The sequence below is a fragment of the Tauraco erythrolophus genome, chromosome 8, assembly GCF_009769465.1.
Source record: "Tauraco erythrolophus isolate bTauEry1 chromosome 8, bTauEry1.pri, whole genome shotgun sequence".
NCBI classification, from domain to species: domain Eukaryota; kingdom Metazoa; phylum Chordata; class Aves; order Musophagiformes; family Musophagidae; genus Tauraco; species Tauraco erythrolophus.
The window spans coordinates 22,139,592-22,166,970 of NC_141472.1; the positions used below are offsets into that span (position 1 = coordinate 22,139,592).

A 27,379-nucleotide genomic window follows, 5' to 3' on the forward strand; every position below is an offset into this window, starting at 1 on the left:
ACGAAATAGTCACTTCTGTCACAGAAACGATTACCAGCAAAGCATCCTCAGCGTTCCATGGAAAGGTACATATTGTTTCATTAAGGATTTGGAAAGAAGTGGAAAGCAAGTAGAAAAATTTTCAGCTGACTTTTTTTTTTTTTGCCTGTGGCATATAAGAGGGCTGTGGAAATGTAGAAACACTGGAGCCCAGAAATACAGGTTACAGAGAAATTAAATATTTGCATGGAGAGCAGAATAACCAGTCATATGATGGTTTTAGTCACAAAGGCTATACGAAGCAGTGTGTGAAATGTTAGCTTTAAAACTGTTTTGCTTCCTATATTTGAAATAATTCTTCAAGTTAAACTCACAGTAAATAACATTTATAAGAAAAATGTTTACGAGGTAAATTGAGACATAATTATTATTTTAGATGATTTTACTCTGTACATTTTGTAGTGTTAAAAGTCATACACAGAGAAAGTTATAAAGGATAATGTTTAATATCAGTCTAATGAAATACAAAACATTTTCACTATGACTCCAAATGAAAATTTTTAGTACAGAGTTTTTTTTAATCTGGTTCAGTTCCTTGATCTTATTTTTCACACAGCTCTACCAGCAGTTGTGCCAGCACAACAGAAGGGATGGCACAGGGTGGGAACAGCAGCCGGGGGAGCAGGAAAGAAGGAGTCGGAACTATGAAAACTAACCTTGCTGCTAAAGAAATGTGTCTGTTACCAACATCACACAAACAGGTAGTGCTGCTCCCCTTGCTTTAAAGAAATACAGCTAAACAGGACAATTTACAGCTGCAAAACCAGGCCTAAATTAGTGAAACAAAGTTACTAGCTGAAATTGTATTTTTTAATATGGTCTATAAACACACATGAACAAAGTTAATTGGAAGAGATTATCAGCATGAAAATACTCTTACCAGTATTAGTCAATAGAGTAAGTGAGGTTCAGCTTTGAGCAAAAGACACACCTCTTGAGGAGGGAGGAGATGGGGAACTGAGAAAGCTGTCATCTTCAGGGATAGATTCAACAGCTGACAATGATTTGTAATACTCATCCTCTCTGTCCAGCACTTTGATTTGGCTTGAAAGAAAACAAACAACATTTATTAAGTTAAAAAATGAATTCTGTCAATATCTTCGGAAATAGAAACTTCTCTGTGGATGTGAAAATAAAGAGTGCTAAAACAAGAAAGGAAAAGAAGAGATGGGATGATTGATGTGAAAGATATGGCTTTTATACGTACTTTTACTTTGCTATTACTTTTTAATGATTATACTCTGAATGGTTCTGAGGATCAGTGAAATGCAATATAGTCTTTCAGTTTGGGCATACAGAATGATAGACCAACTATTTGCATCAAATGGCCATTTCATTTGAGCAATGTGGCTTTTCTGTCTGTGTATGTTTCACAAGTAGGGTATGATTTTGATAACGTATTTCATCTGATGGTTTGCTGTGAAGATGAGCCAAAGACCACATTACGAATTTTTGAGGAAAGCCCTTTTGACATCAAGGGGCTTCCATTTTCCTATGGTGTATGAGGAGCACTGCAGTCCCATGTTAGTGTTTTATTCCCTGAACAGGAATACAGACTTACTTAAACTAAAGGAGGGAGATAAAATAAATCAAATCTTGTGCAGTCGTGCAAAATTTTGGGCTTTAACCTTCACTCAAAGACCTCCTATTTGTTCATACAGCCATATTCAGAAGATTAGTTAAAACCAGAAAGTTAATTTTTGGGTAGATGCATTTGCAAGATCAAGCATCCCTCAGTTCTCTCTGGTCCATGTGACCAGTCAATGAAATATTTTGGCAATTGTATAGTAGCCAGCCTGGCTTTTGTAAGTTGTTTTCAGTGACTTCTACCTATCGCCAGGTGATAACTGCTCACCTGACAATGAGAACTGACTCAGTTCAACGGAGAAGGAGCAACTCCCTTTTGATCTGAGTGATCTCTCTGCCAGTTCTTAAAACGTGTCCCCCCAGGAGGGCTAAAGTCCATTTTGAGTGTGCTGCTGCAAAGGTGGCTGGGCTTCTGTCCGTGTTCTAGGCTAGAAGCTTTAGTTTCGACATCCTTCATCTCACACCTTTCACTAGTGCTAAATGCACTTAAAAACATGAAGAAAGCTATTTTTTTGTAGCAGTAGTACTCGGAGAGAGCTGGGGAGCATATGTTGTAAGAATCAGTTCTAGTGTCTACAGATAGCAGTACATACAAGTTTTACATTTGCTTCTGCAGAAAATGTCCAATGTCAATGAACAGAAATATGTTAATTGTTTATTTTTAGAAACCTCTCTAGAAAGTTTTGCATATTCTGTAATATCACAAAGGACTTCTTCTGTTTACAGTTGCTTAGAACTAAGAAGATAGATATTTACCCAAGTTTTCTTGGCTTCCTCTTGCTCCCTTGATATTCTAGAGTTCCCTGTGGAGAGGGCCAAGAACACACAGTCAAAGCAAAGCAGCAAGTCGTTAATTTTTAATTCAAAGTGATTTTGTGTTGAATGCAAGCAGATGCTGATAATATCAGAAGTCACAGCATAATTTTTTGATCAAAGGGCTCAAGTGAGCCTGATGAAGCATGCATCTTGCTCGTCTTTGATAAACCACATCAATTATTCACCGTGAAGGCAGACATCCTGACATGAAAGCAACAGATAAAGAGCAAGCACATGTTCAAGACGAGAGCAGAAGAACGTGGGGGTGGGGCTGGAGGGGCTGAAACAGGTATTAATAACAGAATTATTAACTGGAAACAAAGCCAGTAAAACAGCTTTATTGCCACTTTGAACTCACATTTAACTGGTTATAGTACATGTTGTCCTCAGGGCTATTCAGCATTTTGGGCTGCTGACATCGTCGACGAGGTGTTCTCAGCTTCTGTTCAAGACAGTTTTCTGAACCTGCAGTGAGATAACACAATTTAGTTTTAAGCTGTGCCAGGTGCAGTGAAAGCCTTTAGTGTATTTTAGTCTGTAAACAGTCTTTTCTTCTGTCCTATTTGGTCCTGGATTTATTAGCAAGCCTGTCCTATCCAAAGTAAGCACACAGAAGCTTGGGGATCTTTGTTTTCTTTTGAAACTTAGTTCAAACATAGTTTTTAAGCAGAACTTCTTCTTACTTTTATATCATTTTTATTTTCATGTATCTATATCACATAGCTCCTTATTCCTTTCACAGTTTATCTTCGTATCTTCTGTTATCTAAGCAGGAAATGAGGTATATTGTGACTAGCTGGATATATCATTCAGCAGCAGCAAAACCGTTTTTCTACAGTAGACAGTAATAAAGCCCTTTGACTGATGAGACTTAGTCTATTAAATCATTTTTATTAATAAAAAGGCTATCTTCTTGACATGGCTCTCTGTTTAATCAGAGTAATCGGACTGGTTTGGAATTATGCTTTCTTAATATAATTTGTAAAGTAACAGTTGTTTAAAGTCATCTGGAAAGCAGAGTTTAAAGATGAAGGAAATATTTCAGAAGGGATGGATTCTGAAAAGAATGAACAGCCTTTCTGTTCTTTTTTTTTTTTCTTTTTTTTTTAATTAACAAAAATGACATTATGGTGTGCTGTACTCTATTTACCAGGTGTTTTCCGTGGCATGCCTTCTAGATTACCAGACTGACTATTTTCAGGATAAATCAGAATCACTAGGTTACTAAAAGACACTGTGGAGGGTAAGGAAAGTTAATTGACTTTTCAAGTAATTCTCCCAATGCCTTTGACTTTTCTGAGATCTCTCTGTTAAAAATTATTTTAGTGACAGTATGAATAAAAACAGTTTTTGGTGACACTGAAGGAAAAATATACATCTTACTACATTTGCATTCCATACTGCATAGGAAACTTGCTCTGATACAAAAGACTAGCACAAAGATCAAGTAGGACATGAGTTCCTTTAAACACTTTAAAACTGAAGTCAATATGGCTTGTGCAGATGCAGGGCTCTAATTTCACAAATCTATTTGTGAGATCTGGCCTTAAGGAGCAGGGAATATTACAAAGGAGTTTTAATATACACCCAGGTTTACAGTCTGCAACTACTGTGCTTTTCTGTAACTACTAGGTGAGGTAGAGGAGGTGGCTGAAGTTGGGCTTTTTCACCCAAATGACTGACTGTTTTGGGAGATTTTCTCTCACTGTCTTTCTCCCTCTCAACAGTGAAATTTGAAATATACTATTTTTTCCTCAGTGTGGGACTGCAATGTCTGTGTGGGAGGGGAGCACTGGTTTTGCGCCAACCATCATGTTCCCTTACAAGACCTGGGAGGGATGGTGTGTTAAACGGCCACCATGGAACTGACTGCAGAGCTGCGTCTAAACTTCAAAAACAATTTCATAGAGAAAGGTTACATTTCTCCAGCAATACAAAATAGATTTTAAATAATATGCTCATGCTGCTTGCTACTTTAATACCCACAGCTTCAATGCTTTAGACTTTCAAGTTAAGCAAACCTTTACATTTTTGCTAAAGAGATTGTGACAGCTGAGCCTGAACTTTGCTACTTACCTGTAGTATATAGCCAGATAAGGCTGAAGCTGTTTGAAAAAACAATTCTGGGGAAATTGAGTTCTCAAGTAACATCTCTGTCTTTGGAAAGTTTTTTCTGTAATATTTAGATAGGACTTAAGTGCAATCTTGTTCTCTCTGAAGTCTCTGGAAGTCTTGTGGAAGACCTGCCATGATTGCATTCTACTCTCTCTCTGTTTGCTCGGAAAGTTACTCAAATTGATCTTAGAGCTTTCTGTCCCAGTACAGCAGGGTCTGGAATTTTTGCAAGTAATGTTTTCAGTCGCAAGGCCATACAAGTTCCCTTTTACAACAATGTAGTTCTCAAATACCTCTCCGTAAATATTTTTTTATTATAGCAAGAGGCTGTTATGAATAAAGACTCAGATCCTCACAGTTCTGTGTAATTTCACACACCTCTCTGCAGCTTGCCAGAAGTAAAAACACAGCACACGAATATTCAGAAATTTTCAAGCAGTACGATAATATGACGGGGTATTCTTTTTTCCTTTCCCTCAAATGCTGTTGTGGCCTTCGTGTTATTTTTTCAAAACACCTATAGTTTTTGTATAGTCTTTGATTTAAAAATGTCTTTTATTCATTAGGATTCTGAGACACTAATATTTTGCTCTAGCTTTTTATCCCGACACTTAATTATTCCTGTGTATTCTATGGGTGGTCTGCAGCTTGTGTCCTCCAGAGGAAATACCCTTTCAGTGGGCCCATTTGTCTTGGTGTTTAGTGCACACTACAAGAACAGTACAAAATCTGGTAACATTTATCATAAGCTCCGTATCTGGAGAAAACGGTATTAACATGTGCTCAACACTCAGCAGTTGAATAGGCATTTTAAATGCTGTTCTAAAATGTTTTGCTTTGATGACAAACTTAAAGCCACCAATAAGAAAAAAAAAAGTGTCTTGTCATTTTAACAGCAATAGCAAGCAGCATCAGTATCATTAACAGGGTATTGTCGACACTGCACCCAAATTGTGCCAAGTGCCTCTGGCATGTCCAGGCTCCCGAGTTTGCTACAAATTTAGAAACCAGATGAGAAAGTGAGCACATGCGTTTCCTTCAGGTTGTCCTTTAGCACCGTTTTTTAAGAGATCTGCCCCTTTTTTTCTGGAAGAAAACTTTCTTGTAACTGTAAGAGCAGAAATTCCTTAGGTTACAATTCCTGTATTGGCAAATTCTTTTCCGCAGTGCAGAAATAACAGAGAGCGAGCAAAATGCCTTCTGCCAAGTGCACCATGTCAGCTGATCTAGCAAGTGTAGGTAGCTGAGGTTCTGGGCACCCTCCTCCTTTCCTTGCCCAAACCCAGAGGCTGATACACATGGGTGAGCAGGCTCATGTGGATGCTTCCCTAAAGCTACCACAAAATTGAAGTTGCTTATAGTGAAGGGAAATTGGCAAAGGGTAAATCTGTTGGAGTATAAAGTATTTATAAGTAAACAAACCAATGGGGTTTCTGTTTACTCCTCTGTTACTACTATTGGTTATCCTTTTATTCTTCTGCTACACAAGAGCCCAAGTCAAGAGACCAGGACCTTGCAGTGCTCAGGCAGATTAAAAAGACGTGTGTTTTCAACTAAATGCAAAGTCAAACATTCGAGTTATGTTTTTCAGAACTGGGAATTGCTTAGTTGGAAAGCAGTGTCTCCAGGAGAGACTTAGGGAATCATCACAGATACTCAGCTGAATATGAAACAGACTGGGTGCGAAGCAGAGGACTACTCAATAGAAACAGGAAAACAGTTTTATTGTTGAGTGCAGAATCATTTCAAAGTGGGTGCTGTAAACGGCAGTATATTTTGAGAATAAGAACAATCTGAAATCTGGAAAACCTGCCAGAAGGTGAGAAATTTAAAAAGACTGTTATATTTCATTTTTCTCAGAAGAAGGTTAAGAGGTGACTTGAAGCAAGTCTAAACCCCTGTATAGAAGGTGGAGGGTTTTTCACCTGCAGAAACACAAGTCTGAACTGTCTAATGGTCAGAAGTGGAAGAAAATTTCAGATCAGAAACACAGCACATAGTGAAAGCAATCAGTCAGGAGAAAAAAATATTTAGCAGTATGGTGGCAACTCAGGTTGAGATTGGAAGCTTTTAGAAAAGGTATGTTTTGACTCAAGCTGAAGTAAAAACTATTCAAGGTATGACATAGATCACTTCTAGCTTAATATGAATTCATTTCTCTAATGTGACTTTTATCACGAGTCTCAATCTGCAGAAGATTTTGTATTGATCTTTTGATTTCTGGGATATACTTTCACCTCTGAGTTTCCATGTGTTTCTTCTTTGCTTTCTTATGGCTGAAATGGAAATATTTTTCTTCAATTAGCCACCACATCCATCATACTCACACTTTTTATGGCATCTCTTGGCTTGGAGATGACTAGCACATTTCTTATGCCATACCTTATTTAGACGATTTTTCTGTTTAAAATCCATCCTTTCCATAAGCTGCAAAGGACTCTTTCAGAAATGCACAAGCTGCCAAACAGTAAGATTTAACAAAAGACTTTAAAATGTCTTTAGCACTGACACAAGGACTTTTGCATCTAAGATCTAGGCCCTGACCAATACTTTCAAAAGAATACCTGCAAAGATGTATTTTTCTAATGACTTCCCATGAGGCAGATGACTTCACTTGATATTCAGCGGAGATTTCATCTTAGATGTCCTATTTGTCCTGCTTATCTTGGTATTGAAAACTTGTAGACAGGCACTGGGCACACTCTTCAGAGGAACAGAGAATCAGCAGATTTTGCTCTCTGAAACGAAGCTAGGGTCCTTCATAAACTGTTCATGATTAAACCCTTGCTTCAAAAACCCTTTGATGCTAACCTTGCCAAACATTGCTATTTTTGTATACAGAGAATTCTGCAGAGAAAATGGTGATGAGGCACCTACAGTTGCATTTGGAACTTGTAAAATCCACTGATGTGAGTCAGATTGTTTTAAGGTTGGTGCAGCACAGAGCGGGCTCTAAACTCTGGATGACATCTTACTTTCAGCAAGGAATGCACAGAGGGAATCTTCGCCAATGTGTCAGTGCTGCAAAGCAGTCCGCGTTGCCGATTCCCTTGCTGAAGGGACTCCATCCACTACAACACATACTGAAGGGTGGAGCTGAGTACTCTCATTTTCCTTCTGAAGCCATTTACCCAAAGTGGGTTTGGAAGGGGTTAGTCTCGTGTCTTTTTCTCTTACAGGTGAACACAAGCCTAATATCACAGGGAGGGTAGTCCTTCTCTAATTACTCAGATGGGGAGATGTAGAGTATGAGAAGGGGCAGCTTGCTAAAAGAAAGGTAATGAGGCCATTTAGGGGATCATATACATTATTAACAGAGTAAGCAAATAAAGTAGATAAATCAGTATGACCAAGAAAAATAGTAAGCATGTGGCTGATTTCCAATCTATAATATCAGATGAAACATGAAAGTGCAACCCTTAATTATAAGCAAATATTAGCACAGACTCATGGGATCTCATCATAACATCTCAAGGTCTACATTCATGAAAATTTAAGCAATGTTTAAAATCATGTTAATTTGTTCTTTGTTTGTTTCTTTTCCTGCCAGTCTAATTTATTCCAAAAGACTTTGGTTTTCAAGCCTGGATATATTGATCATGCCTATGTAAAGCATTGTTATAGCCTGGGGAGAAGACTTTTGTGGAAAAACTTGTCTTTGTTCTCCTTTGATAATTTATATATATTTTGATGTTTTCGAGCTTTTCCAGTTTGAATCATTTTTCAAGGCAGCAAGTTAACTTCACTTTTTCTCTTGAAGTCTTGGGCAAACGTAGAAAACGACCTCACAGACAATGATAATATCATCCTCCTCCTGGACCGGATGCTAAGTGGATAATTATGTGCAGCGTGTTGATTTCAAGGAACAGCTACATTTTCTTCTGTGCCATACAAGATGTTCAAGCAGAGGACTCGAGGGGCTAGTCATTCTGGTCCCACTCATATCAGTGTTAAGTGGGAGTGACTGAATGTCACTTATGCAGTAAAAGATGCTGTAAATGAACTAGGCTTTATGATTTTAATTATTTCAGCTTTAAAAAAAGAGAGATTTACAAAGGGCACATAATGCTATTTGGCTATGAGTCTTCTTGCAAGCATGTTTTCCTCCCTCTCTCATTCCCATGATGCTCCACCATTTGCACAAATTTGCATCACACCATAAGTGCAAAATGGGAGTAAAATGAAAAACTTGCCTGAGAAGCAGAGTGAATACTCAGGCAGTTAGCCTCCACTGAGCTCCTGCTGCACCTGCCTGCCTGCCATACTCAAGCCAGTTAACGCAGAACTATCTTGCACATCCCTGTACCAAACTGCAGTCAGTGTGACGTTAGTATGAGCACACATTAAAAGATACGAGGTTCACATCACAGAGTATCTGTACGCTGCCTGTTAAATGCTAACAACTATAAATGCATCAGAAACAAGGAGAGGATAACAGCTGTAATAGGCTTCACAGAACAAGTACTGTAGAATAATCTGTAGCTTCATTTGGGAATAATGAAATTATCAGGTCTACGCTATATACTACAAATTTATTTATATTACGGTAGTTCTGCAAAAATGCTGGAGGCTCACAGAAAATAAACACGCTGTCTCTGAAAGATTTTAATCTCAGTACAGGCAAAACCACATCAAGAGACAACAACATAGGGTAGGAGAGAATAAAGAACAGGACTACTTGGTGACTTCAGTAATGAGATATGTCTCTAATAGGTTAACGAGAGGGGAAAGAGAAAACTACAGGAAAGAGAAATGGACAGGAAAAAAAAAAGAAACAATCAAATAAGATACTGAGGAACTAAGGCAGAGAAGAAAAGGGAATAAACAACAATTAACAGTGCAGCAGTAGAACCTAAGTTCTGGCATGAGAGGATTTGATTAATCTAGTAACATGAGGAGCCTGGCAGCATATTGGTGTATTTAATGCTATTAACAATTGTAATTCTCTCCAGGATACTTCATGCTTACCTAGCAGTAGCTCCAGAGCTCTGCAAATGTTCAAAAAGGCCATCCATTCTGCTGAAATAACGAGACATAGTATGACGGGAACCATTCTTGCCATCAAATTCCCTCAGTCCCTTCACTACAGAAGAGTGTCCAGGAATATTTATGGGGCTGGTGCTCTTCATGCTGCTAGTGACAAGCAAGCATGGAAAGAACAATAATCAGAGTTCTTTGAGGAGTTGCAAGGCCTCAGCCCTTGTGAACTCTCACAAAATGTCTTACTGGAGCTTCACACAGTGTTGCTAAAGGTAAAGACGTTAACTACTTTAAAAAAAAATATTAATGCTTAGAAAGAGTGATTAATCCTTAGCAAATCCTGCAACTCCAATGCGCTCAAAGCTCTTACTTGTATCCGGTAGGTAAGAACAGTAAGTTAGATTTAATTATTTTCAGTGTCAAGTGCTTGTAGTCTATTAGCTCCAAACGTAGTTACCAGATTCACTGAAAGCACAGAACCTGGAGGGGTAAGAAGTCCTGTAATAGAAAGTTTTAAATAAAACAAAACCAAGCTTCATGATCACCTCAGATCCCCCACACAACTGTGGTGAACTAGAATTCTGTTATTCAGATGGAGTGTGCTCGTAGTGCCAAGAGCCATAGCCTGTGAGGGAAATTAGTGTAGCTTCTTTGATGTCATGTGCATCCCAGAATCTGGAACACACCTGCTAACAACTGTGAGCATAGCCTTTTGTTTATAACCCTAAACAGAACCATTTGAATACACACACTGAAAGAGCTCATAACAGAAGCAATGCATTTTCTTCCACCCATGATTCATTACTTACAGCTTCATTTTGGATACTGCAGTTTTATGCAAAACCATATGCTTTAGATTATAAAGCACACTAAGCAAATCATAAGTTTTTCAAGATGGTATGTAAAGGCTGTTTTTTGCATCTGTTTGTTGCCAAAGATCCAGATGATACTGTAATTAGAACAACAAATATTTTATGTGAAATCAATCATTTAGCTGTCTCTGAACCCTGAGACAATGGCTTTTAGATACACTTTGTTGGGAAACAAGATCCATAAATAGTTAGAATCTTGGCTTTTGTTTTTTTTTTTTCCCCTTCCAACACAATTCTGATCCTTCAGTATTTGTCAATTCTTTCCGTTTCTATTGTGAGTGATTCAACTGCAGAGGGAAAAGGCAGAGAGTAAGCAAAGCGTACCGAGCAACTAACGTGTCAGTGACTAACATGGGTAAGATTCAAACCTGTCAGCAAACAGCATGTACGGTCCTGAAGACACGTCTTCCTCTACACATTGAATATACACAAGCCCTCATACACCCTGCATGTAATAACATCTAATAGTGGCAACTAGTCAGCTAACCAGTCAAAGCCCAACAGGTTTACAGAGCCACAACTTTAACTTTGGGAAAAAATCATGTCAGACATTCTGAATGGCAGAAACTACTTCTGTACAATTAAAACTTCACTGATGATTATTATTTTTCTTCCTCTCCTTAAACTTGACCCAAGGTGGTTGTGGAAGCCGCTTTTTGGTTAATTTTTGCGATCTTTTCAGAAGAGACAGTTACTGATGAAAACCAGGACATTTCAGGTATGCTGAAATGACTACATATCACAGCATATTTCCTGGTTTTAGAAGACCTGCTTAACCCAATCGCCAGCAGGTGATAAGAAATAGCTATCTTACATTATCATGTGAGATAAGTGATGTCTCTCTTGCTGTTTGAGCGATGCTATATAATCAATACAAGCAAATGAAGAATTTTGTAGGGGAAAAACCTACCAAGAGCAATTAAATATGAAGAGATCACTTCCGGATCGGGAAATCCCTGAGCCACAAACCATGCTAGGCCGGAGAGTGTTCTGGGCAAAAATCTCTGCTTGCCCTACTTTTGTACTACATTCTAGGCTTTTGCTCTTAGTTACTGTCAGAGAAAGGAAATTAGGCTACACAGATTTGGATTGGACTGGAAATGCTCTTTTTTTTTTTTTTTTTTTTCCGGTGAGGTTGTTATCATTCAAATAACTAGGAAAGAAATCCACTCAAAATAAATTCAATCAATCCAAACCCCCAGTAGACACCTGAACCTGAGGTTGAGGTAACTCCTTACAAAGTGCATACCAGAGTCTTCAATGCAAAGATCATTTCAAGGTCAACTTGAACTGCTATGGCAGGACAGCTGTATTACATTTGCCTTTTTGTTAGCACTGCAGCAGATCAGCCTGAGCTTCTGGATGGCAGAAGTAGAAATCCCATGCAAAAAGGAATACAAAGGAAAGACAGGCATTCTTCAATTTTCTGTACATGCTGCATGTCTGCAGCATGCTGCATTTTCCTTTCTCTGTAAGTATTTGTCTGAGGTACTAGCCTTGAAGTAGAAACACTGGGACACCTACACAGGCATTGTGCACCCAGAGGCTTGCCACGATGCAAGCTTGTCCCATCAGCATTATGTCATGGTTGGGACTCAGCCTGTTGGTGCAGTTTATTTATTTAGTAAAGTTAAAGAAAACAGGATTAGAAAGAACCTCAAGTATCTAGCTTGTCCTTCCTTGCCTTCCAAAGTAAAACCACATCTCATGTTGAAGGTATGAGAAATTTTCAAAATTGCTCAGAAACAAAAGATATAAAAAGACCTCACAAACATAGCATCAACAATGGAGCCACTCATTATTATTTCTGCACAATAAGATGACAGCTATTCCTTCAAGAAGAATTAGATGATGATTTAGTCGATCTGATTGATTAATAGCTTTGGCAACTTTAAAGTACAAATCCTAAATATCATGATAGTATCATCAATTTTAGAGATATTCTCTAAAGTACATTTCGACCTGCTAATGCACAAGTTTTTAAACTGCACATTGCGGATCTCAAGAGCTGCATATCATGTGCTAATATGCCTCAGAAAACTCACTGGACACTTGGCACTGATTCATCTTATGGGTTCTAGCTAAGGAAAGCAAAGCATATGGGGAAAAAGATGAAACAAACATAGAATGTAAACACTGCGATTAACTTTTAAAAATAAAAAGTCAAAACATTCAGTGCATTAGAGAACAGTAACAAATCACAATACCTTTCTAATACTTCTTCTCTACAGAGCCAACTACTGAAGTTGCAAAAAATTGCATCATACAAATGTGGGAGTTAGTCTGTGCAATCAAAAGCAGGGCAGGAGGCAATCTGTAAGTTCACACTCAGTGAAGATATGGTTCACAACGCGCCTGTGTTTCAGAGTTGCTGTCCTAGCATATAGCCTCGATGTTTTTAAAGGTAATCCCTCACCTTCTTCCAAACTGTAATAATGGCATTTTTATCCCATACCCTCAGAGATTAAGCCACTTGATCGACTTTGAATTCTGGACCGGACCAGGAAATTTGTATTAATTTAGCATAATGATGAGGCGCAATAAAGGCTCTGTGGAACCACACAGCATGGTCTCTAAGGTTTTGTTCGTTACAGAAACACAATTTGCATATCTAAAGGCTTGAAACCATGGGTCCATATTGATACAACTAGTATCTCAAATTGAGTGTAGCAGATTCAGCATATATTTCAAAGAACAAATGGTAGAAGCCCAAGATAAACTCTCAGTAGATTTCTTCATTAAGGAAGAATTTTTTCTGAATTCAAGGTAGTTGGCAGCAGTAACTTTTAAAGGAAGTATGAAAGAAAGCTTGACTGAAGCCTGCAAAAATGCCACTAGTAAGATATTGCTTCCTGGTGTTAGCACAGAGATTTGGTCTGACATTTGTAAATGTTGGAAGCAAAGAAGGTGTCTTGGCTAGATAAAGGAAACCAATGCTGCTGACCTACGTGCTACAGCGATCCGTTCCTTTAAGGGGTTTGTTAATTGCTACAGGGGACTCCTAACACAAGACCTACAATTAGTCATGATTCACAAGTGATCTACAAATCAAACTTGAGCCAGTAAACTCTGAGGGAATATTTGAAAGATAAACTGAAGAAGCATGAGCAAACTATTCAGCCATGACAGAACAAAAAAATAAGTAAAACTAGGAAAAAAACCTTCTGGTTTAAAGATGTCTGTATCCTGTGGAAGAGCATCTAATTTTTGCTCCTTCCAAATCCAAATCACAAATCTTTATTGATACTTATGCTGTGAATCTCATGGTAGAATGCGAGACACATATAAAAATAAGGAGCAGTGAAGTGCACTTCATTAAGTTTCATCCTGAAAAGGTAGATGGGAGCTTCCAGTAGTAGCAAAGTGTATCCAGAAAACGTAGAAAATGTTTAAAGAAAACTGAGGGAGGTCTGCAAAGAATTTCAACATTGGCATCTCAATTCTAATCCTAATCAAGCAATTTAGCTATGTATTTGTGATACCTAGCCACACCACCTGCAGTAAGAGTTTGGGGAGTGCAAAGCACATAGAATATGTGTACTTTTCATCCAGTGCTTCTCAAAAGCATTTAAAGAAAAACTTGGCAAAGACATCAGCTCATGGGAGCACAGGAAGACACACTCATATGTGCACATATACAAATAAAGTGAGTTGACTTTCTGATATTATAATGACTTGCTTCTGTGACAATATGTTGTTTTGTTCTGAAAGAACCTTTCTTGACAGGGCACAGCTTGCATTAGTACATCAGCTCACTGTGCTATATTCCCCTCTGAACACAGTCTTTGCACTTGAGTGTCACTTATTTTAAACTGGTAAATGCTACACAATTGGTTGGATTTTTTATGTTTCTCATAAATACATGAGTAATTCTAGTGACTTTGACGACATTTTATTCCTCAGAGCTCATGAATCCATTTTTACCAAATGTGTGGTTATTTCAGGGTTCAAACTGAGGCACTAGGAAGGCTGATTTTTAAATCATTACAGCTCATTCCTTCTGGAAAACCAGGCTCCTTCATGGTATCTTAGTGTAGGTACACAGAATTTCTTGTCACTCCAGAAAATAACCACTAACTAATTTCAGAATTTTTGGGGAAAGTTGATTTGGACATGTTTTTCACCTCTTAACTACTATACCTCTTTGATTTTTTTTTTTCACCTCTTTCTTACAACTCTGTACTAGATTCTTGGCTGGCAATTAAATAATATAACCCTATAGAACAGCTTGTGATACAGCAACATCAAATTCTGTTTGTGTCCTGATTCTGTACTTGAGTCTGTGTATTGTACAGCATGCAAAGTTGTGATTAACACTTTAGTAGTACTGTGCACTAATTCCTTGTGTGAATGACTACAAAGGACCACACGGAGTTACAACGTGAATAAACTAGTGCATTGCAAGTGTAACCTATTGCCATGGAATGCCACTTCTGATTTATCTGTTTCAGATAGCCGAGAAAGTATGGCCGTATTAACATAACTCTCTGCTCTAACATATCCTGCTTCTCAGTAGGATGACTTAGCTTAGGCACAGCACTGCACTCATCCAGCTATAATGCCTCCAGGGTCTGATTCACATCTAGTTTGGGCAGCTTTGCAAAGCAATGGCATGCACTGAGTCGCTATATCATAAATCTATATTATGGCTTATTCTATACTAACTTTCCCATGGAGACAAAACCTAAAAATCAGTTTTACTGCTGTGAACAGATTCATCAAAGTCTCCTATTGAAGTAATGCCATAATAATAATAATGACAATATCTGTCCCCAGCAGAAAGGCTCATATCCTGAAAACGCTAACGTTGATGGACACCTTCACTACTAGAATTAGTGCTTCTGAAGCCAGCCTCAACACTAAGCATACGAATACAAGAGGTAAAAATGGAAAGCTTCAGAAAACCACATTGATATTAATATGGTTTAGAGAAATATGATTAAAATGGAAATGTATAATAGAATTTTAAACTCCTCCCTTTAGAAAGGACTGTCTTAATCATTTCGATTATTAAAAGGTCCTGTGAAGTAAAAGGCTATGGGCAGAGAGAAATATGCTTTCTCATTTGTAGAAGATATCATAAAGTTTAAAAGTCTAGCACTCACTCTGTTCACACAATACTTGAATTAACTCATGCAACAATTTTAATTCAGAGATAATTGAGGGCCATACACTTCCTACAAACACACAATAACACGTAGGAGTACTTAAGCTAATCTTTGATGAAAAATTCTTATGTTAGGTTCTTCAATGAAATAAGCACAAGAATAACTTTCGCTTTCATGGAAAGTATCAATTCCACACATAGCTGGTCAGCATTGTCTAAATTAAATGAATATGAGACTGATGGGTGGGCAGAGGCTAAATGAAGATAATCAGCAAAACCTGTTTTTTCAAATAATGTACAAAACACATAAATCACTTCAAAGAGGCCCATAAGATTATTGTTTTCAGAAAAAAATATTTAAATTATAATATAGCAAAAAGCAAAGAAACATGACTTGTGGACCACAAGTTACAGTTCATTGTTTGCTTCCGCAAGGTAGAGTGGCAGGAAATTATCTCCCTCTTGTCATGCATTTCATTTTTGATTAGGTGATTTTGCATTATTTGTAACTTCAAAAAGCACTCACAAAAAATGAGGTGTCAAAGATATTTTTTCTTCTCTGAAGATGCACTTTTCTAGAAGAAATCTGTCTACACCACTACATTCAGCAAAACAAGATTTTCAGTTTTTACTGCACTCACTCCCTCATGCCAGCAATTTATGTGAAGTCAATGCATTATGCCATTGCATAAGGACGGATCATGTAAGACCTTGTAGGGCAGGACCAATATTCTTTAAAATATATGTAATTATTAATGATTTATCCCTTTTATTACCATCAATCAATAACACGTATTTGTTCAAAACAAATTACTGTTCTTTCATCATTATGTCGACATAATTTTGTTCAGAACAATCCACAGTACAAAAAGGGCAACATTATTCACACAAAACCATAAATCATTATTTTATTTCTAAAATACATAGTAGAGGTTAACTACACTTACACTTTTTGGCATTCTGTGTATGGTCTCTGCTTTTAGGACTTAATATGGACAGTTTATGCAGAGATACAAAACACCTTAGGTAGCTGCTTTGGCATACGAAGTCTTAGCTTTATACGTTTGTGTACTTAGTTTTTTAGAAAAAGAGGACTCTAATACTACGTGCCAAAATAACCCTTGCAGGGTAGAATGCAAGCAGGCAGGCTACACAGTTGCTATGTGACCTGTGATGAGAAGGTGCCTGAACCACCTGACAGCGCCAGCAAAGGACTAATGTCCTCAGCACACTTGTCCTTCTTTTTCCGCCATGGCTGCAGACAAGCGAGAAGTAAGATAACAGTTTGAATGTACAGAGAATTGCAACATCAGCCTTGTAAGGGCTGAATTTCCCAGTCATCTCTGCTGAAGTGTTAATTCAGATGTCTAATGATGACATTCTAAACATCATCATCACTTACTTCACTGGAGCTCAATGCACACAAGGGAAGAGATAGTCAATCATATGAAGCTTGTACTTCAATGTGGAACCAAAGGGACAAAATCCCGCCTGCAACTTACTTTTCTTATCCTTTTAAAGAACCTATGGCAAACTGTGATAGAAGTGTTCTGCTGCCTGCCAAGTGTAACTAAGATGGCATCCAGCCATATTTCTAAACTCTAGTAAAACAGAACTATGGCAACTTAACTTTGCATCCATCAGAAAAATGTGCTTATTGTCCATACTCAAGGGGGGTAAAAAAGCAGTCCACGACATCACAAGAAATGCCTATGCTTTTTTTTTTTGATGGTATCAAAAAGTCTCTTCTAGATTACTGGTATTTGAACATAAGAAACTGTTAAGTAGGGTGCGAAGTCAATAAACCGATCTCACTAGACTTGCCAATGTGCATAGGGGTTTTATCTTTAAAATAGCCTCATATTTAGGTGTATAAGCTCCAAATTGCATTTAATGGGTTGAAAACGCTTAAAGATTTCTGAAAGGTGTTCCTACTTCTTGGCCATTAGGATGTCGTGCCAGGATAATTTCAATCTGCTTTCAGTTCTGGGTACTCAAGATCACAGCCTTCCTTATGTCTAAAGGGGAATGGAATTCCACCTCTGTGGAAAAGAAGCATCCTAATAAAACTATAAAGCACTCGCACTAATGGGCTCTCTTCAGGAAGTGCCATGACCGGACACTGTAGCTGCAACTCAGAAGTTAGTCAGGCTTCTTGTTTATTCAGTTATTTCTTCACTAGTACTGGAATTTTAGGGCAACAGAAACTTTTTTGGTGAATTCAGGTCATATAACTAACAGTTTCAGGCTGAAATAACATGAAAAAACTTCAGAGATGTTGAAACAATTCATTCTGGCATCTCAAAAACAAAACATTTTGATTTTGTCACAAGGGGACTCCTTTCCCAAAACAGAGGAGGTAGTGCTGCCACCCCTGATATCCAAAAACTCAGTGATTAGGCCATGTTCTTCGGTTGTGAAAGATGTAGCTTCAAACACCTCCTTTAGCTGATTTGGTATAGGGACTTGAACCCAAACATTCTGCTTCTCAGGAGACTAACCTAACTGCTGGGCTAGAAAATATTCTTAGGTAAGTTTCTCTCAGCCTCATTTGTTGGAAATGTCCCACTTTGCATAAAGTAGTTAAATATTCATTGAACAGAGATTGAAAGCCAGGTGCTGGCCCCCTTTTCCTCTGACTGCTCAAATTACCAAGATCTCAAGTCGTTCACATGCTCTCTGTTTCTGTGGCCTACTTACTGTTTATGTACATTCCACTGATGGGAGAAAGGGGAGAAAGAGGAAAACACTTTCTTCTCTAAACTTCTGCATGTGCCTTGGGCATAACCCAGGCCGGTGAAAAATATGGGTCAGTGAAAGTTTTGAGCCTTACCTTTGGAAGGACAGTAGTATGGAAAGTAAGAAATTATCACTTTCCAACATGTAGAGTAGTTAAAAATAAAGTAGTTTAATGACAAGAAATGGTATTATTTAAAAGAGAAAGAAGTGAGACATCTGCATCTATTTGTATCCAGCGTTTATCCCTATTGGCACAATTAATAAAAGCTATGCATAAATCTCACGAAGTTCATTAACTCCACTGGCTCAGGCTGCTGACTAATTGCTAAATACACACTCGATAAAAATGTAAAATGTATGCAACTCTATATTTTAAAACTGGTTTCTAGTTAAGAGTCTCTGCTTCCCAGTTGATTTCCAACAGAGCTTGATTTTCACAGTTACTGGTCTCAGGGAAACCATAATGCCCCGAACAGTGCCAAAAGATCTTAGGCTCTAGAGTAGGAAAACAAAAAGCAGCTCTGTTGAGCTTATAGAGACTAAGGAGGGTGATTTTCTAATGTACTTGTGAGTCCAAGGTCTGCTGATGCCAGCTGTGCACATTTCAGTAGACTCAGGCACTCCAACTCCTTTACGAATGTGGTGGCATTTAGTGCTTGCTTCTGCACTGTTGCCTTCAACTAGCCTGATGTGAAGGTGTCGTTGCTCAGTGAAACTTTGGTAGAGTCAAATCTCGCAATTCTGATAATTAAAGGTCCAGGAACTGTGCAGGCCTGTGCAGACAGACAGTCTGACACCATCAGACACAAATAAAAACTAATTATGAAAAACATGACAAGTGTGAGATTGGCTGAGGCTGGAGCCATCTATCCCAATACTTCTTTAAAGGTCACAGGAGACCCATCTCCACTCATGTGGACAGGGTGAAGCCTCTGTGCTCCCCAGCCCAGCACACCCTCCTTTTCAGAGATGGCCAACACCCAGTCAGCCACAGATTTTTATAGATAGGGAACTCCACAAAAAGACTTTAATACTTCCAATGCCTTTTAACAAATCCATTGAAATCCTCATCTGAAGGGTCTCTTTTTGCCACCATCACTGATGGCTCTGATTGTGAAGGGCCTTCCTGACATGAAACAATCCCAGACGCAGAGAAGCCTTGGGAGCTGGTCCAGCACTTTGTCTGGGCCTGATCTCAAGTTTCTGTATTTTACATTTTTCCAAAACATGATTTAGAACAGATGTCACTTGGACCCAGAGCTCTTCTCCAGGGCTGGAGTAGAAAATCACAGCAAAAGAGGGAGACACAGAGTATCTCAATACATGTTACATGAGGATATTGATCTGCATAGTGAGGAGAGGGCGGAATCCACTCATCTCCAATTTTAGTTTAATTAGACTCACATTTAAACATCAGCGCTGGTTTCCCTCTATCAAGGCTCAAGCATAACGCTTGGTTTGACTGTGAAGAGCCTTACAACTAAGAGGAGTATTTTGGGTTAGGGATGGTTAGGACCATCTCTGCTTGTATTCTCTGTTTCTGCCATCGACTTCAACAGTGTATGAATAACATGTTCAAAGCACTTGCCTCAAACCGCACCTACGGTGTGCATGTTTGAAACAAAGGATGAAATAATGTTGACAACAATATTACAAAATTGATACAGCTTTAATAGTGGCCTAATGAAAGAAATGGGAATATGAAACTCCCTCCTTCTCTAGACAATGTGTGGTGAAATAAGCTGTCCACAATGAAGGGAAACATTTGGAAACAATACAATGACATATGGTCCCATATGTGGAATCAATAATGCTTCCTAATTCCTTCAGGGTAAAATTCACCCTTCTCCTGAACAAATTCCAAGTAACTGGGATTTGCCTGCGAGGACTGAAGGAAGGAATAAAATCTGCCCTCCATACACAGACAGGAGACAAGGCTATAAGGCAGCTTCTCCGCTGTCGCCATTTTACCCCTGGATTGGAGGAGCACTGGTAATATTTTTTGATCCTTCTCTGGGTATTTATACTGACTGATCTACAGGCTAATGCTCATCTCTTCTCCCTGGCCAAGTCTGCTCAGGGAATGCTCTCCCTCTAGGATGCTCCACAGTAAAAAGAGCATGTGCCTCAGCTTTCATGGTAGGACAGCATGTGTCATGGTAGGACAGCATGTTCATGGTAGGACAGCATGTGTCATGGTAGGACAGCAGCATAGTTAGAGTTGCTTTAAAAGTTTCATATATAGAAAGCTGCATGTTGGTGTTGACAAGGCATGCCCAGGGCTCTAGGTCAATTACGTTCTACAGCAGTTTTAGATGATGCTTTTACAGCCCTTAGTTTTTTGAGATATGTGACATCCACTCATAATTCTTGGTCCTAAGCAGTTCACCAATCCCTGGATGAGGGAGTGGGAGAGGAAAGGGCCTGCAAAATCTAGCAATGGTTTTTACATTCTGACAGAGCAGACTTTTAAGTGTGCTGAACACAAGTGGTCAAACATCTATCCACCAATGAAAGTGTCTCTCATCTAAATGCTTTCAATTAAATTCTGATATAACAACAATTATTGGAATTTTGGCACATTTTGGGTGGCTGCATTACTCACAGGATCAACTCAAGGAAGAGGCAACTGCCTAGGTTAACATACTACTGGAGATACTGAAGTGGCCACAGCTCTGTCAATTCTTCACAGCTATGGAAAGTCAGGCTACTAGAGCTAAGATGTACACTTGCAGTTTTCACCACTGACCCATATGGATGTCACATGGCACTGCAATACCTCTGTTCGCACATGAAAGGGAAACTATTATCACAATCCTTATTCTTACACTCCTTGTTAATGGAATGTTCCAAACTTCAGATGCTCTGAAGATGACATATAAGGCTCAATGGCCATTTTTATAGGTCTTTTAAGTTGGTTTTAATTTGCTTATTTGTCACCATGTCTAGACTGTTTCAGGAGCCAGTAATTAGCTGTATTCATTGATCTAATTTCTTTGTATATGAATAGTTTGTAATTGTATGTTACTAAAACATATGATCAAGGCCCAGTCAGCATGGGTTTATGAACGCGGGTCCTGCTTGACTACCTGATCTCCTTCTACAACAAGGTGACCTGCTTAGTGGATGAGGGAAAGGCTGTGGATGCTGTCTGCCTAGACTTTGGTAAGCCTTTGACAACCATTTCCCACAGCATCCTCCTGGAGAAACTGACTGCTCATGGCTTGGATGGGTGTGCGCTTTGTTGGGTAAAAAACTGGCCAGATGGCCAGCCCAAAGAGTTGTGGTGAATGGAGTTAAATTCAGTTGGTGGCCAGTCACAAGTGGTGTTCCCAGGGCTCAGTACTGGGGCCAGTTCTGTTTAGCACCTTTATCAATGATCTGGACGAAGGGATCAAGTGTAACCTCAGTAAGTTTGCAGGAGACATCAAGTTGGGTGGGAGTGCTGGTCTGCTTGAGGGTAGGAAGGCTCTGCAGAGGGATCTGGACAGATGGGCCAAGGCCAATTGTATGAGGTTCAACAAGGCTAAGTGCTGGGTCCTGCACTTTCATCACAACAATGTCACACAACACTACAGGCTTGGGGAAGAGTGACTGGAAAGCTGCCCATTGGAAAAAGACTTGGGGGTATTGGTCAACAGCTGGCTGGATATGAGGCAGCACTGTGCCCAGGTGGCCAAGACGACCAATAGCATCCTGGCTTGTATCAGAACTAGTGTGGCCAGCAGGACTAAGGAAGTGATTGTCTCCCTGTACTTGGCACTGATGAGGCTGCACCTCGAATACTTGGTTCAGTTTGGGCCCTCACTACAAGAAAGCCATTGAGGTGCTGGAGCATGTCCACGAAGGGCATCGAAGCTGGTGAAGGGTCTAGAGCATAAGGGAACTGGGGTTGTTTAACCTGGAGAAAAGGAGGCTCAGGGAGATCTTATCGCTCTCTACAGCTACTTGAAAAGAGGTTGTAGCGAGGTCAAGGTCAGTGTCAGTCTCTTCTCCCAAGTAACAAACAGGAATGGCCTCAAGTTTGGCCAGGGAAGGTTTAGATTGGGTATTAGGAAAAATTCCTTCACTGAAAGCATTGTCAAGCATTGAAAAGGGCTGCCCAGGGAAGGGGCTGAGTCACCATTCCTGGAGGTATTAAAAAGACGTGTAGATGTGATGCTTAGGGACATGGTTTAGTGTGGGATTGGCAGTGTTAGGTTAACAGTTTGACTAGATGGTCTTCAAGGTCTCTTCCAACCTAAGCAATTCTACAATTCTAAAAAGTTATGTATTTGAACTCTTGTTCATATTATTAAAATTTATGTTAAATACCATGACTTCACCAGCTTGTCTGTTAGGAAGAGGCACCTTTGCATTTAGTAAACGGGTATCTCTAAGCCCACTAGGACTATCTTTACACATTCAGCCAAATTCAGCAAAATATGTCCCCTACTGATGATTCTCCTCCTTCTATTTTGACTAGATCAGACAAAAGATCTGGCTGATATGTAATTCATTAAAAAAAAGAAAAGATGATTTTGTGTTTACCCAGATGTGTTGGTAGTACAGGAACAATCTGTGAACATCTGAGGGAGTAACACTGCAGTAACTGGCCCCTCCACTGAAAAAATGACCTGTGAGACAATGTCTAAACTCTTCAGCTCAGCTGAAGCCCATCACAGGGAGGGAGATTCAAAGGTATATTCATGACTGATATCATGAGATAGATAAAGTGTAGTAGATATGAAGACAGATTAATCGACTCATTAAAAAAGTTCATTAGCAGAAATCCTGCTGTCAAATGGGAATAAGGCAGAAAAGACTTTGTCCCCCAGTTTGGTAGGACAAGGGAACTAAGGCAATATGCTGAAATCAAACCAAAATTTGTTAGGTTTATTTTCCCTTAGCTGTGACTAAATAAATCACAGGCTCATTATTTCCTGCATTCCTGAAAGATATCTTTGTTCTTTACTTTTTAAGTCAAAGTTTGCATTAAGAGAAGTTTCTGGGGAGCTGGCATTCTTAAGCATTTCATTCTCCACAAATCAATAAACCTAAACACATGCAGTGGCATCTTGCAGTACCCAGGCACAAGATGAGAAGTCTGAAGAAGCTGCAGGATGCTCCTCTGACTGCTAGTCTGGAAACTGGCAGCATGCAACATCTGGGAAAGACATCTCCCAGCACTTGACACCAGCTACAACATCCTCTGCATGTAGCAGGACAGTGCCTGAACCTCAGGGGCCCTTCAAGACTTTAACAGTCAAAAACTCTTTTATGCTCAGAGGTTTGTGAAAAGACTCTCACACTATGGCTTGCACACATGGACTTCTACAAATCTTCTTTTTGCCTAGAGAAGCTGTGGATGCCCTATTCCTGGACTGTTCAAGGCTGGGTTAGATGAGGCTTTGAGCAACCTGATCTAGGGGAAGGTGTCCCTGCCTATGGCAAGGGGGTTAGCACTAGATGATCTTTACATCCCTTCCAACCAAAACCATTCTACAATTCTATGAAATAGTCAGTAATCCCCATACAGGACAAATGGCTACCAGCTAGTTTTCACAGACTTCTGTATTTTTTTTCTCAAAGACAGAAAATTCAGATGTACCTGTACTGAGAGTCCTGGCTTCAGGAAAGGTGCAAATATGGGAATAAAATAACAGCACGTGCTGCAAAAGATCTGTCTGAGTATGGACAAGATGGCTGTGTATGAACTCATTCACTGCTTTGAATGAGTTTTTGCTCTTGAGTATTATGTGAGTTGACTCTAAGATTCTGCTTTGCTACCTTAGCTGCCCAGCTGACTCAGCTCAATGGTGCTGTCCCAGTGATGCTGATCTGCAGCAAATATTGGAGACTAGCACGCAGACCTCTAAACATGAGAGGTTGCACAGCCCAGGCTTTCAGAAGGAACTTCTACTACACAGAGTTGGAGCTGTTGGGAGACTGACCTCCTGCAACCAGACTGGAAACCATAATCCTAAGGAAAGAGAGGTACTATCCTAGGGAAGTAGTGTGTGCTCTAGGATGAGCATCTTCTCAATCCAGCTCCACTCATTTGGGTTCAGCTCTAAGTAGGAGTTCACTGGAATGCTTTTTTATTTTTCTCCTGGAAAACAGTCATAAAGCTGTCATAAACTCAGAGATGGATATGATGGGGAAGAGGGCTTCATATCTCTGATTCCCCCACTAAAATCAGCAGAGATCTTTAAGGCCATAAACAGAGATTAGGAAGTATTTGACTCTGCTTCTCCAGCTGGAGGACAGGGACAAGGGTTATCCAAACAAAAACTAGAAGACAAGGAAGGATGCAAAGAAAGTATTTAGGCCCAGAACCACAAAAAACTCCCAGAATAAACTTCTGCACAGTAAGATGGTAGAAGGCACTAAGCTAACCTTAATGCTGATCCACGCTGAGATTTATTGTCTGATAGATACAGAGCCAACCGCACATCCTAAAGGTATCCACACACACTATGCTACATTGAAAGGATTGAAGGATTGAAAAGTCTTCCCTCTTTGAGAAATCATCCTGTCTTGAGGGGAAATATTATCCCTCCTCCAATCATCACCACTTGCTCTTCCCCAGCTCTAAAAGGGGGCAAATAAGGCTTTTCCACAGCTACTAGAAACCATTTCAAAAACTAAACCACAATGGGGCTGAGAAGGGAACAGTATGGGGAAGGAAGGAATGATAACTCCTGTATATTTTTCTCCAAAACTACTCACTATGTAGTAGTACCTCTACACAGGTTCTCTTTGGTTCTTATCTCTGTAGGTCAAAACACTTACTGACAGACACGATCTCCATTGGTGTCTAAGACACCTCTATCAGAACGTGAATCAGCATCAGGAGTGTGTCAGCCTGTGCCGGTGACAAGAGTGTTGCCTGCCAATCTCATCCCACTGTAACATTTACACTACTTTTTCTTATTACAAAATATGTGAACTTGACACTAGCTGCATTAGACCATCACCAGTACTTGGAAAAGTCATCTCTCTTCTCATTTAATATTTGAAATACTTAAAGGATTTGAGGAAAATATTTTCATGGAATGTTTGATGTAAAAAATGCTCCAAGGCAGATACATTTTTTTTTTTCAGTTAACATTTCAAAATTGCTTCAAGACTGGATGAAGGATCTGATGAAACACTCCTATGTTTTAATATTCCAGCTGGAAAATGAAATTCTATTTAATATTTAAACAGTCTTTTACTAAATACACAGAACTATTAAAAACTCTACCTGGGCTATTCTGCAGGAAGGGAAAGAGAAACAACATGCCTGGAATACAAGGCCCTGCAGCCACTCAGCAGTCCACAAAACAACTTGGTGAGCATAATCACATCCTTCCTTCTCAGGGAAGCCCTTCCCCACAGAGCCATGCACTCTTGCAAGATATTTCACATGACAACTGAGGAAAAAAAAGCATCAACTCACCCAGGACAAAACTCAGCTTCTAGATGGACTGGGACTTGTGTGAAATCATCCTTAGACTGACTGTAAAGAAAGGGAATAATGTGCAATTACTGCACCTGCCCAGTATTTCCTAGACGAGGACGAGAAGCAGATGGATTTATATCCCCACTCATCATCTGACTGATTGGCTAAATTGCCTTTACATACATGCAGCTGGGAATGTTTTATAGCACTCTCCTCCGCATTCTTCCTTTAGTGACTGTGTTTTTCCTCTTACATCAAATTTCCTCTTGCATTGAGAAGGCAGCTCCTGGATAACTTTGCTCCACGTATGTGTGGAACAACTGGTACCTATTTGATGTGTTGCTTCACCATTTGCTCTAGAATGGAGTAGCACTTCAAAAATGAATGGAAGGTTGCAGAATTGTGATTTGTTGATCCACTGTCAAAACATTTTGTCCTGACCACTCTGATCTGGCAGAAGGGAACACAGCAGCAACAGTGGAGGTTTATTCAATCTTCAGAGTGTTTTACTGCCTTCTTCAGTACAATCACTACCACCTCCTGGAAGATGGTCCACTGATCAGAGCCTGTTTTCTTAACCTGCGGAGGGCAAGATTTGCTGTATAGTGATGACCACTTGCTGTAGGTACTCTAGAAACATATAGGAACCATAGACCTACAGGAAAGAATTAGAGTTTGAGCAGTGCACAAGACTGAACAACATGCAACATTTTAGACTTTCCACTCTGCAGCCTCAGCTGTATCTCAGACAGCTTTGGTGTATACATACTCTTCAAGGCACAAATGAAGAAAAATCATTCTTTCTGTTATTCCCAGGTCTTTGTCAGCCTGCTACAGCAAATGATGCAGTTCATTCTCTCACTTGCAAGACTCTGCAGTACTAGCAAAACTTGCTTTAAGCTTTCCCTGTTTATTTTTCTGATATTTCAAAAGTAACTCTTCACTGCAACCTCACTCCTCCTCTGCTAAAAGTGTATCCCTACCCTTTAACAAAGACCTGATGGAGAACCAAAGGTCTACAGTCTTAGAGATCATGATGCACTAAATGCATCTCTTATGTCTTGCTAGGGCTAATTTGTCTGCATGGAGTGCTAGGTTGACACTGCACTAAAGCTTCTAGTTCCAGTGCATCCAGAGCCAGTTTTTTGAGTACTTGCTACCCTGCTGGGAGCACATGTCCCAAGGTACTTTCACCTCTAAATTCTATAACAGGGCAATATAGAAATCTAGTCTAGCCCGAAGACACGACAAAGTTATGACTTGTCTTGACCACTCTTGTCTGAAGTCTTCCATGAGGCAGATGAGCAGATGACAACATTTTCTTCACCCACTGTTGTAACCTGTGTACAAGAGTTGATCAAAATCCAACAGGGTTCCCATTAACTGATCTATTTCAGGGCCTACTACCACTGCAGGCACATATGCTTAGGCAAGTTGGAAACCATTTGAATTTCAGCTTCTTGATAATGAAAGGGAATTTCCATCTTAAAAAGCTGTTAGTAGAGCTGGTGGTAGTTTTCAGTCTTAGAGTCATCTGAGATGCTTCGACAGAAAGGGATACTGCAGTGATACTGCCAGAATTTGGCCTAGTATATGAACCCGTCTTACAGTTAGAATCTGTGGTTGAAAACTGTTAATTCTTAATTTCTTTAAGAATCAGATCTTAACTTTGCAATGACTTCTTTTTCATCTGCATGC

At 39.4% G+C, this 27,379-nt stretch overlaps 1 protein-coding gene across 1 annotated transcript in view; it reads right to left on the reverse strand.

The window, feature by feature from the left end:
- Positions 1–947: 947 nt before the first annotated feature.
- MYO3B (myosin IIIB) overlaps positions 948–27,379 on the reverse strand; it is a 197,707-nt gene continuing 171,275 nt past the window's right edge. The window contains 3 exon segments of the mRNA XM_086615897.1: positions 948–1,083; positions 2,383–2,429; positions 2,801–2,907. Of these exon segments, the coding sequence (XP_086472023.1) occupies positions 948–1,083; positions 2,383–2,429; positions 2,801–2,907 (290 nt within the window).